This window comes from Symsagittifera roscoffensis, chromosome 6, assembly GCF_963678635.1.
Source record: "Symsagittifera roscoffensis chromosome 6, txSymRosc1.1, whole genome shotgun sequence".
In the NCBI taxonomy this organism is placed as follows: domain Eukaryota; kingdom Metazoa; phylum Xenacoelomorpha; order Acoela; family Convolutidae; genus Symsagittifera; species Symsagittifera roscoffensis.
In genome coordinates this window covers 21,533,291-21,545,910 of record NC_087067.1, presented here as the reverse complement: position 1 = coordinate 21,545,910, position 12,620 = coordinate 21,533,291, and the positions used below count along the sequence as shown (strand labels likewise).

Below are 12,620 nucleotides of genomic sequence, written 5' to 3'. Positions count from 1 at the left end.
GGTCGTTTTTACTATATGAAACACCATTTTTTTTATTTAAAAATATTTTTTAAACGGTTTGCATTTTATTTTTGGAGAATACACCCTTCTTAAAGTTTGTTGAGCTACGTAAGGGGCTCACTTTGATATAATTATGTTTACAATCGACCGCTTATTTTCGGCGTAATTTTTGATTAACTAAGAAAAACCAAAATGACCCATTTTGGGTCCGAATTTCCCAAAAAAATTAACAACATAAAAATTCAGCTAAAGTCTTAGGCAAGTTTTGTCTTCATAAGTTCTCACCTAAACTCAACCCAATTTGAGAAAAACGCATTTTAAATTTCAAGATTAGCTCGTTTTGTCCGGTTAATTTAAATCAGCACTGTACTTTGGACGCCTTAACCTCACAACCAGAAAAGTTTTTCAACCATAATCATGTTTGTAAAGTTAGGGATGTTTGGGAAATACCAGTTTCAAAAACAATGCAGTGCTTAAGGGAAAAAGACTCGTGGTGATCGATTTATAGTTCCTCAAATAGTTATACAAATGGATCGTCTAACTATAGACGTAAACTCTAACTGTTTGTATTTTACATAGTTTATGAGTGAAAAGGTTCAAAAACAACTTCAAAAAAGTCAAAAATTGAACGTTTCTACTTTAATTTGCAAAAGCTATCCAAATCATTTTAAAAGACAGTCAGAGCATTCAAAGTTTTTGCTTTTTTATAGCGGAAAGGGTTTAACTAGCAGAGCGTCAGATTGAGTGTTCAATGACATGCCATCGCACAGATAGAGTGCGAACGAAATCTCACTTGATCTCTAGTATCAGGTCTACCACATTTTGACCAATCTCGGCTAAAGCAGTGGTAACATACACAACAGAAAATGGCCTTGAGTTGCAATAAAAAGCTTGGCTGAACAAAAAAGGCAGTGTGGAAAGTGGAGAAAAAATACAAGCGGACCTGCTTAAAAAAAGCTTTTTAACGTTTCTCGAAAATTCCTAGGAACCACAAATGAACTTCTTTAAAGTTGCATTTCAGTAATAGTTCCATAATTTGCCATTAAATTGAACACTTATCATTTTGCAAAAATGACCTAAGTTTAATTGATTTGATGATCTTTTTAATAGCATAAAAGTTTGTTTGTATGATTAATATTGTAATACAATTAATATTATCAACTCAAATAAAACGAGTTACCATATTTACCGTCTTTATTTTTCCTATATGTCAATTAAAATTTTCATTCTAAAGACATAGTTTTTTTTCAATCAAATTTAACGTTTCTCGAATTTTCACGTAACGTTGACAGTTCACTGAAACACAATGCGCTCAGAAAAGTTTATGCACATGAAACTTTTAGGTATTTTGCTCTTTTATCCAAACTCGTTATGCTTTTCTTTGTCAGTGAATCCGGAATTAACAAAGTTACCTAGCGAATCTCTTCTTGTCAATGGTCTGAGCGCAACTGATCCACGACCGTTCTTCGTCAATATTTCAATTGATAGCGGAAAAACCTTTTGCGGTGGATCTATCATTACGGCGCATTGGATATTAACAGCTGCTCACTGTCTCTCGGAGTTTGACAGTAAGGAATCATTGTGCTCAAATTTTTCTGTTTCAGTAGGTCTTTTTTAGACGGCTGAAAATCAAAACAACAAAGTTTTTTCAGTCAAAGTTGTTGGAAACGCCCCATCGCTCATAAAAAGTCCAGCGGAAAATAATCAGAGCACATTATGATAAAATTAAACTTGATTTCAGAAACTCGCTAAAAAGCTGATTGAAAAATTGAAATGTGTCTGAAGAAAAACACACACCATGCAAAAATATTCCGTTTACGGATTGTTTGGGCTTGGTTGTGGTTTTAACCTTTGCACATCAATTCCGTTTTCCTTAACTAGCCAAGTTGACTGATTTTTAAAAAATTTATCTGAAAACTATTGAGGTCATGAGTTCAAACTTTAAGTTTTTTTTATTTTATGTTGTTTTGAAAGTTGCCAATGGCTGGCTTGGGTCAATTGAGGCGCAATATGTTTGTGCTAATAAGGCCTAATGGGCTTTTTTAATCTGGCTCCGAAATCCTTCCAAACCGACTTGAGGCAAGCTATTCGGTCTTTTAACAGATTTCTAGACGCTAATTACATCATTTTCACGTAGCGTTTGGGGGATCATTAAAACTTTTGTTTTGAACTTAAGGATTAGTCAATACGATTAAGTTTTGCTTTGATGCAAGTTGTCTTCATTTTTGGCTCACATTTCTCCCTTCAAAGTGATTTTAGCATACGTGGAAAATGGCTGAGAAATAAAACGGATAAAATTAAATAGAATCACAACGACTGCGCTTGGGAACTTTTTTGAACTCGAGTTGAGGCGTAGTTATAGAAGCGGCCAATTTGATTTCTTTTAAGTTTAACCACAAAGAGTATCGCAGTATTGTTTTCATTTACATGTAAGAAAGCAATCACTGTCGCCATCTGCTCCAAAAAAATAATTGACGCATTTGATTTTTATGCTGTAATTTATCAGGTATATTCATGAAAAAAGAAAACCATGAAAAAATATAATGGCAGAAGCACTAAAAACATCTTTTCGATTATAATTCAGCAAAAAGCTGGGGATTGCAACAAAAATACACTGCCTTTAAATTTAAAAAAAAGATGACAGACTCCTGTTCTTCATTGACTTCCGCAAGAAAAAATAACTACTACCAAGAATTTCTCAAAAATTTGTTTTCCCATCAACAGTTTCAACCCAGATTTGTAAGGAAAATAAAAGCAAAATTGTGAGATTCAAAATGAAAAAAGATAGTTTTAGATGTAGAAATTTTGCATTTTACAGGTTCTTATAGTTTATGTTCAATTCAAAAATCAACTGAAAAGCATAAATTATAAATTATTGTCAATTTGCTTATGTTATTTGATAGTCGAGAAAGTCGAAAAAATATAAACATATGTGGATCACAGTCGCAACATACCCATTTATGATCGAGGAAATCAAAACATAGGTAGAGCACAGTCGAAACAAAAGTCGAGCACAGTCATAATATACCCAATTTCGATCGAGAAAACGAAATATTTGTCTAGCACAGTCGCAACTTAGTTCGAGCACAGTCCAAACATAGGTCGTGCAGATTTTTTTTTAAATTTTTGGTATCGTTTCCACAAATCAACTGTACCAAGGACATATTGAAGAAAAAGAAATAAACTCTTTAAATATGCAAAAGAAACCGTTTCACTATCTGAGCTATTTAATTGATATTGAAAACTGTAAAATGCTAATCCAAAAACTTAAGTTTTTAGTTCCAAAGTTTGATATGAAAAACAAACCAAATGTGTTTTCTCTGAGATACAAAAAAAAACTTTTTGAACAGTTATTTGGAGCAACCACAGCCGACAATAAAGCGAGAATTTTTTTGTCGATAAAAGCGAGACAGTCGAAAAAAGATCATTGTTGGTCGAGAAAGTCGAAGCATGTCCATGCGGGATTGAACAAGTAAACTTTAAAAAAATGTCAATCAAGACAATTGAGAAAGTCGAAATAAACCGAATTTTAAACAAAAAAGTCGAAACAAATCAGAGCTGGTTCGAACAAAGATGAATACATTTTTGTTGAGTCGAGAAAAAAATTGAAATGTTTCAAAATTTGGTCGAGAAAGTCAAAACATATCAAAATTTGCTCGAGAAAGTCAAAACATACCAAAAATTCGTCGAGACGATCGAAACATACCGCTATTTTGTCGAGAAAGTCAAAACATAAATCGAGGACCTCGACCCGGGACACGTCACCAGAAATATTTTTTTTTCAGGAATTCGCTCTTTTTTCAGGGATTCGACCCCCTCACTTAACTAAGGGTTTTGATATTGATTTATGATAACCTGTTTTGGCCGACCAAAACCATAACTTTTCTAAAGGTGCTTTTGGCACTAATATATACTAATTTTGAAGGTGGGCTCGCGCAAAAAAAACGCTATTTTTTGGTCAAAGTTTTCCTAAAAAGTGTCCAAAACTTTTTCTGAAAATGAGTCCCCTCGAGAAAATACTAGATCCGCTCCGATGGTGAGGAGTATTAGATTGGTTCCTTTTTTGTTTTTAATAAAAATATACCCTAAAAAGTGTCACACACTGTCTTCACATTCATCTGCTCCCGAGTTTCTACCCACGGACTAAATTTTAGCTAAAGGATTTACCAAACAATTTATATAAACCGTGAAATCAGCCGGATAAAGTGTAGAGGCAGAAAAAGAAAATAGTATCGAGTAAATTTTGATTGAAACTGGTATGATACAAGGCTAAAACAACGAGTCCCATCAGCTATAATAACGATTGCAAAAACAACTATTCAAGTTTTCCCGTGACTAGGGTTGGATCTGATTTTACATCAAAGAGAGAGTGTTGTTCTGGCATAAGCTTAGCAAAGGAACTTCAAAATGGAAGTTTCAATGCAGAAGGACGCTTGAAGAGGCGTGAAGGAGTGATGATTGAGAGTCGAACAAGTTTTTTTTTGTCGACCAATTTGCTACTCCAAGTTCTCCTTAATCGTAAAAAGTAAATCTTTTCGATTAAGAATTATACAAACTGAAGGCAATTTTCTCATATTTTATATAATGTGTGAAAAACGCTTGTTTGTCATCAGACATTTTGCACTGGATCTTGATTTGTTTTTTTTTCTACCTTGAAACGGGCGGATTTGGGGGGGGGGGGGGGGCTTTACGCCCCCTTCCCTCTTCAGGGATTCGAATCCCTGTCGACCCAAACGGTCCCCCTTTGTACTAGTTTGCGATATCCATTTTGGTAACGGGCCCCAAAAATTTTCTCAAGGCGCCTTAAGCGCCAATATATACAAATTTTGAGGGGGGAGCGCGCGCCGAAAAAACGCAATTTTTTTTGGTCAAAATTTTCCAAAAAATGCCTTAAAAGCGTTTTTTGGCTTGATTTAAAAAAAAATTGCCAGCGGCGCAGAAATATTGACCAAAACAGGCTCTTTTTAGTGCTTTGGCAGTGCTCGGAAAATCAATTTAGTCGACCTAAAAAATGTCAACAAAATGTTCGAAACTTTTTTGAAAATCCGCCCACCCCCACGCCCCCCCCCCCCTCGAGAAAATCCTAGATCCGCCCCTGCCTTGAAAGGAATTACCTTTTTCGCAATTGTGAATAAAATCCAAGGACTTTGACCAAAAAATTGTTTTTTTTAAGCGCCTTTCTGCCTTTAAATTGTTAAATTTAAAGGCAGAAACGTGCTTTATTTGCAGAACGTCAAAATGAGGGTTCGATCCCATGCAAATGATTACGTGCTAGGAAACGCTCTCTCCTGGCCTTTAGCCTCAGATATACCACTGTCTTTCCAACTTTGGCTGAAATTGTTGTTCCATATTTAAAACCTTAAAACCTTGAGTAAAATCATGAAATTACTGTCTGGTATTGCAGAAAAATTATGATATTACTGTCTGGTATTGCAGAAAAAAGTCATCGCTCTATGAAATTAATGAAATTACTGCGAAAGAATAACGCAAATTGTTTATAATTAGTCAGGAATGTAAGACCTTGATGATAGCTCGGCTGTTTACAAAAACCACAAATTAATTTAATTGTAAACTGTTTCTTTTTTCCAATAGAAATATTTCGCATCATTTTCGCAGCAAAGGAGATTTAAGATTCCATGTTAACATCCCCCCATATCGACCAAATGAACTCCCTCTCTCCTCCCCCAATCAAATAAGAGACGAACTTGACAATCAAATGGATAACAATGCAAAAAAGTCCGATGACAACCGCGCGTTTTTGATCAAGAATTTTACGTAGTGTTAAATATCCAAGTTATTGTTCCGAAGAAAATGAGTTTCGGAGAAAAGTATGGAATATTTTTGCTTGGGTGGTTTTTTTCAGACAAACTTGGACATTTAAATTACTACGACGGAATTTTTTTGAAATCAATTGAAATATATTGTTGTCCTGAGCTCAAAGTTAGAAAGATACTTTACCTGTGATTACTTTTCGTAATCATTTGGGGTTTTGAAAAATAGTTAAGTGATTGCGGTCAAAAAGTAGACAACCTTTATTTCCGACCGGTCAAAAAGCAAAAAATACTATATTAACCATCAGAATTGAGAACAGAAAGCAAACTCGGGAATAAATATTTAACTATTTGTTTCCTAAGTTTGCTTTATGATGCTTTATACAATTTGTTTTTTTATGATGCGTCTGCCTAATAACTGAAATATTTTTTACGATGTAACCATTGTGGAATTTCTCATATGCAAATGACCGAGTGTGCGAAATTAAAAAGCAGCCAATCAAATTTCGGTAATCTAAAATTTGAAAAGAAAACGTGAAAGTCTGAAAGAAGATAATCATTTTCAGGGTCCCAATATTGATATTGGCCGAATATAAAAACGGCAAAAATATGCAAAAGTTTCAAATTGTCATTGACCGCCGGCAAATTGGACCAAATTTTGTATTTCAAGGGTTTCAGTATGAAAGATGCAAAAAGTTGCTTCATTTAATTCATTTTAATTGAATGGCAATTGATTCTTTTCAAAAACTGACTTTCGGCTAATTTTGTTTTTGGTCCCTCACCCATACTTTTTCCGCCCATTCGGTCCTTCGCGCATGAGAATGCCCCCCCCCCCCCCGTAACCATAGCCAGTTTAGTCATTTTGGAACAATTAACACGCGATATATTTTGCGCTGTTAACACGTTGGCGGCAATATAAGCGGTCAAACACTTGCTCAACTTAACTTATATCCTTTCTCTCGAAATTACTGCATTCTGATTGATTGAAAATATGCATCAACCAATTTCAAAGCAAAATAATCAAAAAGCAAAATAATCAAGTGAACTTTATCAGCCCTAAGTCAATTTGGGGGAGATTGTTCACAATGGTCTGATGTAGTTTCGATTGTTTTGATGAAATTCTTCATAGGATCAAAGATTGTTAGTCTGATTAATATTGTACTTACAAATAGTAGAGTCAACTCAAATATAATAACTTTCCATATCATGTCATTTATTGTCTTAGATATCAGGTTAAAAAGTTGTTCTAAAAGACTTTGTTATTCAATTTTTTTTACGCTTTCTTAACAAAATTTTGACGCTTAACTGAAAACACGGTGCATATAAAAATGCAACTGACTTTTTCAATTGTTTTTCTCTTTTTTCCAACCTTTTTATGCTTATCTATGTCAGGAAATCTGGATAAAAGAAAGGTACCAGTTGAATCTTTTCTTGTCAATGGTCACAATGCAACTGATCTACGGCCATTCTTTGTCAATATTTCAATTAATAGCGGAAATTTAATTTGCGGTGGATCTATTATTGCGGCTCATTGGATATTAACAGCTGCTCACTGTCTGTCGAAGTTTGATAGTAAGTTTTTCATTTTACTTAGAAATATCTGTTTTAGCTAAACAATTAGAAATAGCTAAACAATGGCGTTCACAGGAAAATTTAAAGAGTGTGCATTTTCAGAAAAAAAGCAAATCAAGTTATATAATGAAGTAAAAGGATATTCTAGCAAAAAGGCCATTTTTAAAAACTGCGCAACCGATATTTAACCGGACAAAGTTAACAAAAATTGAAACTTTAAACGCTTTTGTACTCAAATTGGATTGAGATTAGGCAAATATGATGAGTAACAAAATTGCTTAATTTTTTACTAGAAATTTCTAGATACAGTTTGTTTTGCGATATTTGGGGCCAAAACTTTACACTAAAATTGGGTTATTTTGGCTTTTTTAGTCAATCAAAAATTACAATAAACATATTGAGTCAATAAAGTAGCAATTTATAATAAAATTAGCCTCTCATACAGTTCAGCAATTTTTTAAAAAAAGTATTACTTCCAAAAATCTTAATAAATTAATATATTTTTCTTTGACAACCAAACATTTCATTTTTCTACATAAAACTTTAAATATTTGTTTTGAAACGGAATTTGAACCAATTTAACATCCCTCCTAATCCGTTTAGAGGGGAGCATGTTAACTCGACTCTGAGCTTGATTTTTTAGCTAATCAGAAGAGAGTATTTTACACGCAGCGCTAATCAATTTATTTTAAATTCAGCGCTATTTGGGTGGAGGATGTTAACTTGATCCCAGAATTTAAACGCTTTGTGGGATTTGTTTCAGGCAATACCCTCTGACTCTTGTTGAGCTGTAGAGGAGGCTAATTTTTATATAGCTTGCACATCAATTGACTCATTAGATTTAGCGTAGTTTTGATTGTCTAAAAGAAGCCAAAATGACCCATTTTTGGGGTAAATTCTGGGCCTGAAAATTGCAAAACAAATTGCACTATAAAATTTCTGGTAAAAATCTAAGAGACGTTGCCATCATATTATTTCTAATTGCAAATTAATTTGAGAAAACGCGTTTGTGTTTATATTTTTTGTTCATTTTCTAAATCAGCTTTGTATCCCAGTCTCTTTTTCTGACTGTATTTGTTTTTAGTGCTACGAAAGTAGCTGCTCAACTGAACGTTCTAATTTGACAGATAAATATATCATAAATTGGTATATTTTCTTACTGCTAAAACAACCTTTTTTAAAAAAAACTGAGTGCTTGTAAATCGTGGTCTGTTTTTTTGGGAGACCTTGAAATTATCTTACTATCGTTATTATAAAAAACTATTGAGGCTTCACACAAAATACACGTTCTGATTTTTGTTACCTTTGTGCAAAAAGACTGAGCCTGGACTCCGGACAACGCTATAGACAAAAAATCTGCTTTTGCAAGCAAAGAAGTTTTTTTCAACGTTTGTTTGTTTGTGTAAAGAAAAAAGAACAAAAAAAATCGAAATTTTGTCCCTTTCGAAATTGTATTTTTTAACGGGAAGAATTTTTTATGAAAAAAAATTTTTCGTTGATGTAAAAGAATGCAGTCAAACAATTTTTATAGTTTGAATTTCTTTGACTAGCGTTTTTTCATTGTCTCCATATATAAAAGTGTATGACTAGAATTTTTCTTGATAAGGTCAACCCGAGAATTTTATATTAGGTTGATGTAATTGCATAAAATTTTGTTGCAAAAAAGCACCGTGGGCACAGATGAAAAAACTGCTGGTCCAATCCAAGTTTCGATGAAATCCTCACAAAGCAGTGGGGCTTAAGTTTCGACGGTATCTAGATGTTTGTAGCCAACAATATCACTATTCTGGAAACTGATAAATCAATATTGGCTTCATCGGATTTTGTCTGTCGAGATTAGGCGAGAAATTCAAAGTTTTGACGAACGGCAACCAATAAACGTACAAATCAAAAATAATTATCCTGAAGAAAACGCTTCATATTTTCTAGTCCAATTGCCTGGCTTGCAATATCAAAGCTCAAGAAGGCATTGTGGTAATCTGTATTGAGAAAAAAGTGATACTCCATTATCGGAATACCAAATATCGGATATAACAGATATGCCTGTAGTTTACAAACACCATTTTTTCCATGTCACCGGAAAATCTTGACTGACATTGCAAATATCTGGTTTCTAACTTCAAACTAGTAGAAATGCAGATTATTTAAACAAGTGTGACTAAAAACTACATTAGAGAAAGCAAAAAAACTAATAAAAAACGCTTCGAAAGTTTTGAATAAAAAAGTGCAATGAACACTGTGCAGTGAATACAGACGATGGAAATGTAGGATTGCAAATAAACTGTCATTTTAAGAAATACTTGGGTCGAGAGAGTACCCCAGGGCTACATTGGTAAAGGACAGAAAATGTAATTATTTAATGGGGCGTCCCCTAAAACAAGGGATGGATAATTTTGTTTATTTAGTCAGCAGAATGGTTGTCATCGTTGGGGACTTCAGAAGCACCAACTCCCCGAAGGAGTATTTCAAGGTCAAAAAAGTGTTCACGCATTATGACTACTTCGGCAGGTGATTTTTTTCCGCTAAATTTTCCACAGCCAAAAGATTGAACGGCATTTTTCATTCTTAATATCTATGGGAAACATAAAAACACAGGTGGTAAAATACCGCGCACTTCAGCCCTCCCAAATGGGATTATGACTCTTCACACGACATTGGACTGATCAAACTAGACTCTCCCATTTTGGAACCTTCTGCAGTCATACCCCTGTGCAATAGGAAGCCCCCACAGGGTCAACTGCTCGGCATGTGTGGAGTCGGGTCTACACATTTAAAACTGCGTCAAAGGTAAAAACAGGCTTTTTTTTGCCCCCGCTTCACTTAAAAAGTTTTATATGTCAAAGTTTGGAATAAATTTTATGGTTTTATTAGGATTGTATGAAACAAACATAGGTCAAATTATATTTGCGATAACTTAATGTGTCAGCGTGCAAATTTGCAAAAAGATCAAAAATGGGTTTGCTTAAACAACGTTTAACGAGTGAAATATTGCTATTGAAAGTGGAGGTGGGAGGTCGAAAATATGAAATCTGTTTTATTTTTAGAAGCAGTGGAAGGTTTTAAGGTAGTGTTAGCAGCCTCCTTCAAAGCATTGGTAAAACATTACAGTTAGAAGAAAGCATCGGTAGAACAAAAATAAAATTTCTTATCATGAAGAGAAAAAACAACGTTTCATTAGGTTGTTTGTACGATTAAATCGAGAACCTCGCAACTGCATTTGTATTTGTCTGATCACTTTACATCAAAACATGGGACCAAAAGTCAACTACCTTAATTCTGGTTTGTTTCAAGAGTGATTGTATCAGAAAGATTACAAAAAATGATTACAGTGACTTTTTGTTTAAAAACGTTGAGAACAGGCTCCAGCAACTTACTCCCGCAGCCCCGAAGTACACTGCGGGAAAAAACCTTAATAAGTGTGGCCGCGGGACGATTCAACGTTTCATAAGTCATTCTCATTGCCACCCCTCTTGTTGTGCCATATTTTTCTGGGCGTTCCTCCATATCACGTCCAATCGACCAAATATCTCGCATCGTGAGGTTTTTGAGCAGCTGGTTTGAACTAGATAGAACTTTACTGTTGGAATAGCTGCTGTAATCATCACGGGTGACGTTACTGATTTCTTTTAATGAAGTTTCAAGTGACTACAAAATCGGACTTTTTTCTGGTCCAGTTATGGGCTGAGTTGAATCACCTGTTCTAGGCATCGAGCAGTGTTTCTGCAGCAGATAATTTATTATTTCACTGAACGATTGTCGCTGTGCTGTTGTTATTGAATAGTTTGGCACATCTTCTACATCTTCAATAATTGAATGTCGTCATTGAGGCCGTTGGTTTTCGTTCTAGTCTGTGTCATTGGTCCACAATGATCTTATTTTTAGATAAATTGAAGATTGCAAAAGTGAAAAAAATTTCACTTGTCTTTGAGAGAGTTGCAGCTAAAGAAACGATCAGTAAATTAGTTCTTACGGTAATATGAATAATTTGACTTGCAAAGCAAGGAAGCATCTATAGAGGTATGAATTCGAAAGCTATTTCGTGTTGTAAATTGCCGTTCGTCAAGATTTCGAAGAAAACTGATAGATTTTTTTAGCACAAAAGGTCCAAATTTTTTGCTGCTTTCAGTAATTGCAAGCGAGTTTTATTGAGTACCATCGGTTCCAATAAATCTTTGAACACAACAACTCCTGATGTTCCACAGGATGGAAAAGGGAAGATGCAAGAAAGAAAAAATCCCGTTGCGTGTTTTCGAAGACATCCTGAACTTCGGCTTCTGTAGGGCTCCATAGAGAGGTTAGTTGATGTCATTCAAGTTCCCTTTTTGCTACAGATCTCATATTGTCGGCTTATTTATTTCATTTTTGGAGCTGGTATACTAATGATTATCTTTGTGGCTAATAAAATTTTGTTTTTCTAAAGCCGGTATGTTGTAGGGTTCCTTTGAACTGGGGACTTGTGTCGTTGAGTGAAGAATATTAGTCGATGAAGTTGCCTATGTACAATGCCTTTTTGTTTGAATTGAGGGCTATGAGATATTTGGCAATATTGTTTTCCGCTTATTTTTGTGAGAAAGCACCAAGTAGAAAGCAAGTTTCTCGAAATATTTGTCTTGAAAATTGGTACAGACATACTTATATCATGTTGAGCTTACAAAAATAACGTTGTCGGCTTATCTTATTTCGCTGTCGGCTTGTCTTATACTCTTTCCGTATTGGTTTATCTCTGGTCATTTGGATTACCTATAGATTGAGGGTTGTACGCTTTATAGTTGTGATTGATTTCAGCAGTCTGCACTGTGAGGTTTCCGGTTTCTTGCTTTTCGTGTTCTTTAGTATAATCAAAACTGCAAACTTATTTTTTGACGACTTGGGCGCATTGAGTTGTAAAAAGTGTTAAGTTAAGCGACAATGCTGACAAGAAGTTTTTAAATCTCTCTTGTGTTGTGAAGGTTGGTGTGGTGATATCCGTTTTACTTTTGGCAACGTTTGTTGGAGACACACTGTCTTCTCATGTGACGTTGACTGAGACACCGGACACGGATTTTACGACACTGTATGGCCGCGGTGGGCTGGAAAATAGTTTTTTTTTCGGGCACCGGTTGAGGTTTTGATTGTGATTACAGGAAGCACACTGTGGATTTTCATTTTGTTTTAAGTAATGCCGTCTTCTCTGTCTACTTTATTAGACGTCGTTTGGATAACTTGCTAAATATTTTGACTAATTGCTGGCTGATGATTTAATTAAAAGGTGTTGCTGCTATATGCCTAGGTTTCTGC

At 34.8% G+C, this 12,620-nt stretch overlaps 1 protein-coding gene across 2 annotated transcripts in view; it reads left to right on the top strand.

Moving 5' to 3' along the window:
• Positions 1-1,180: 1,180 nt before the first annotated feature.
• LOC134847784 (chymotrypsin B-like) overlaps positions 1,181-12,620 on the top strand; it is a 23,039-nt gene continuing 11,599 nt past the window's right edge. Inside the window, exons 1-3 of one of the 2 annotated variants that reach the window (XM_063865000.1) lie at positions 1,181-1,568; positions 9,749-9,851; positions 9,963-10,130. In XM_063865000.1, the coding sequence (XP_063721070.1) occupies positions 1,307-1,568; positions 9,749-9,851; positions 9,963-10,130 (533 nt within the window). In that variant the 5' untranslated portion in view covers positions 1,181-1,306. Of the gene's footprint in view, positions 1,569-6,926; positions 7,344-9,748; positions 9,852-9,962; positions 10,131-12,620 lie in introns of those variants that run through there. The other variant, XM_063865001.1, reaches the window with a different exon arrangement.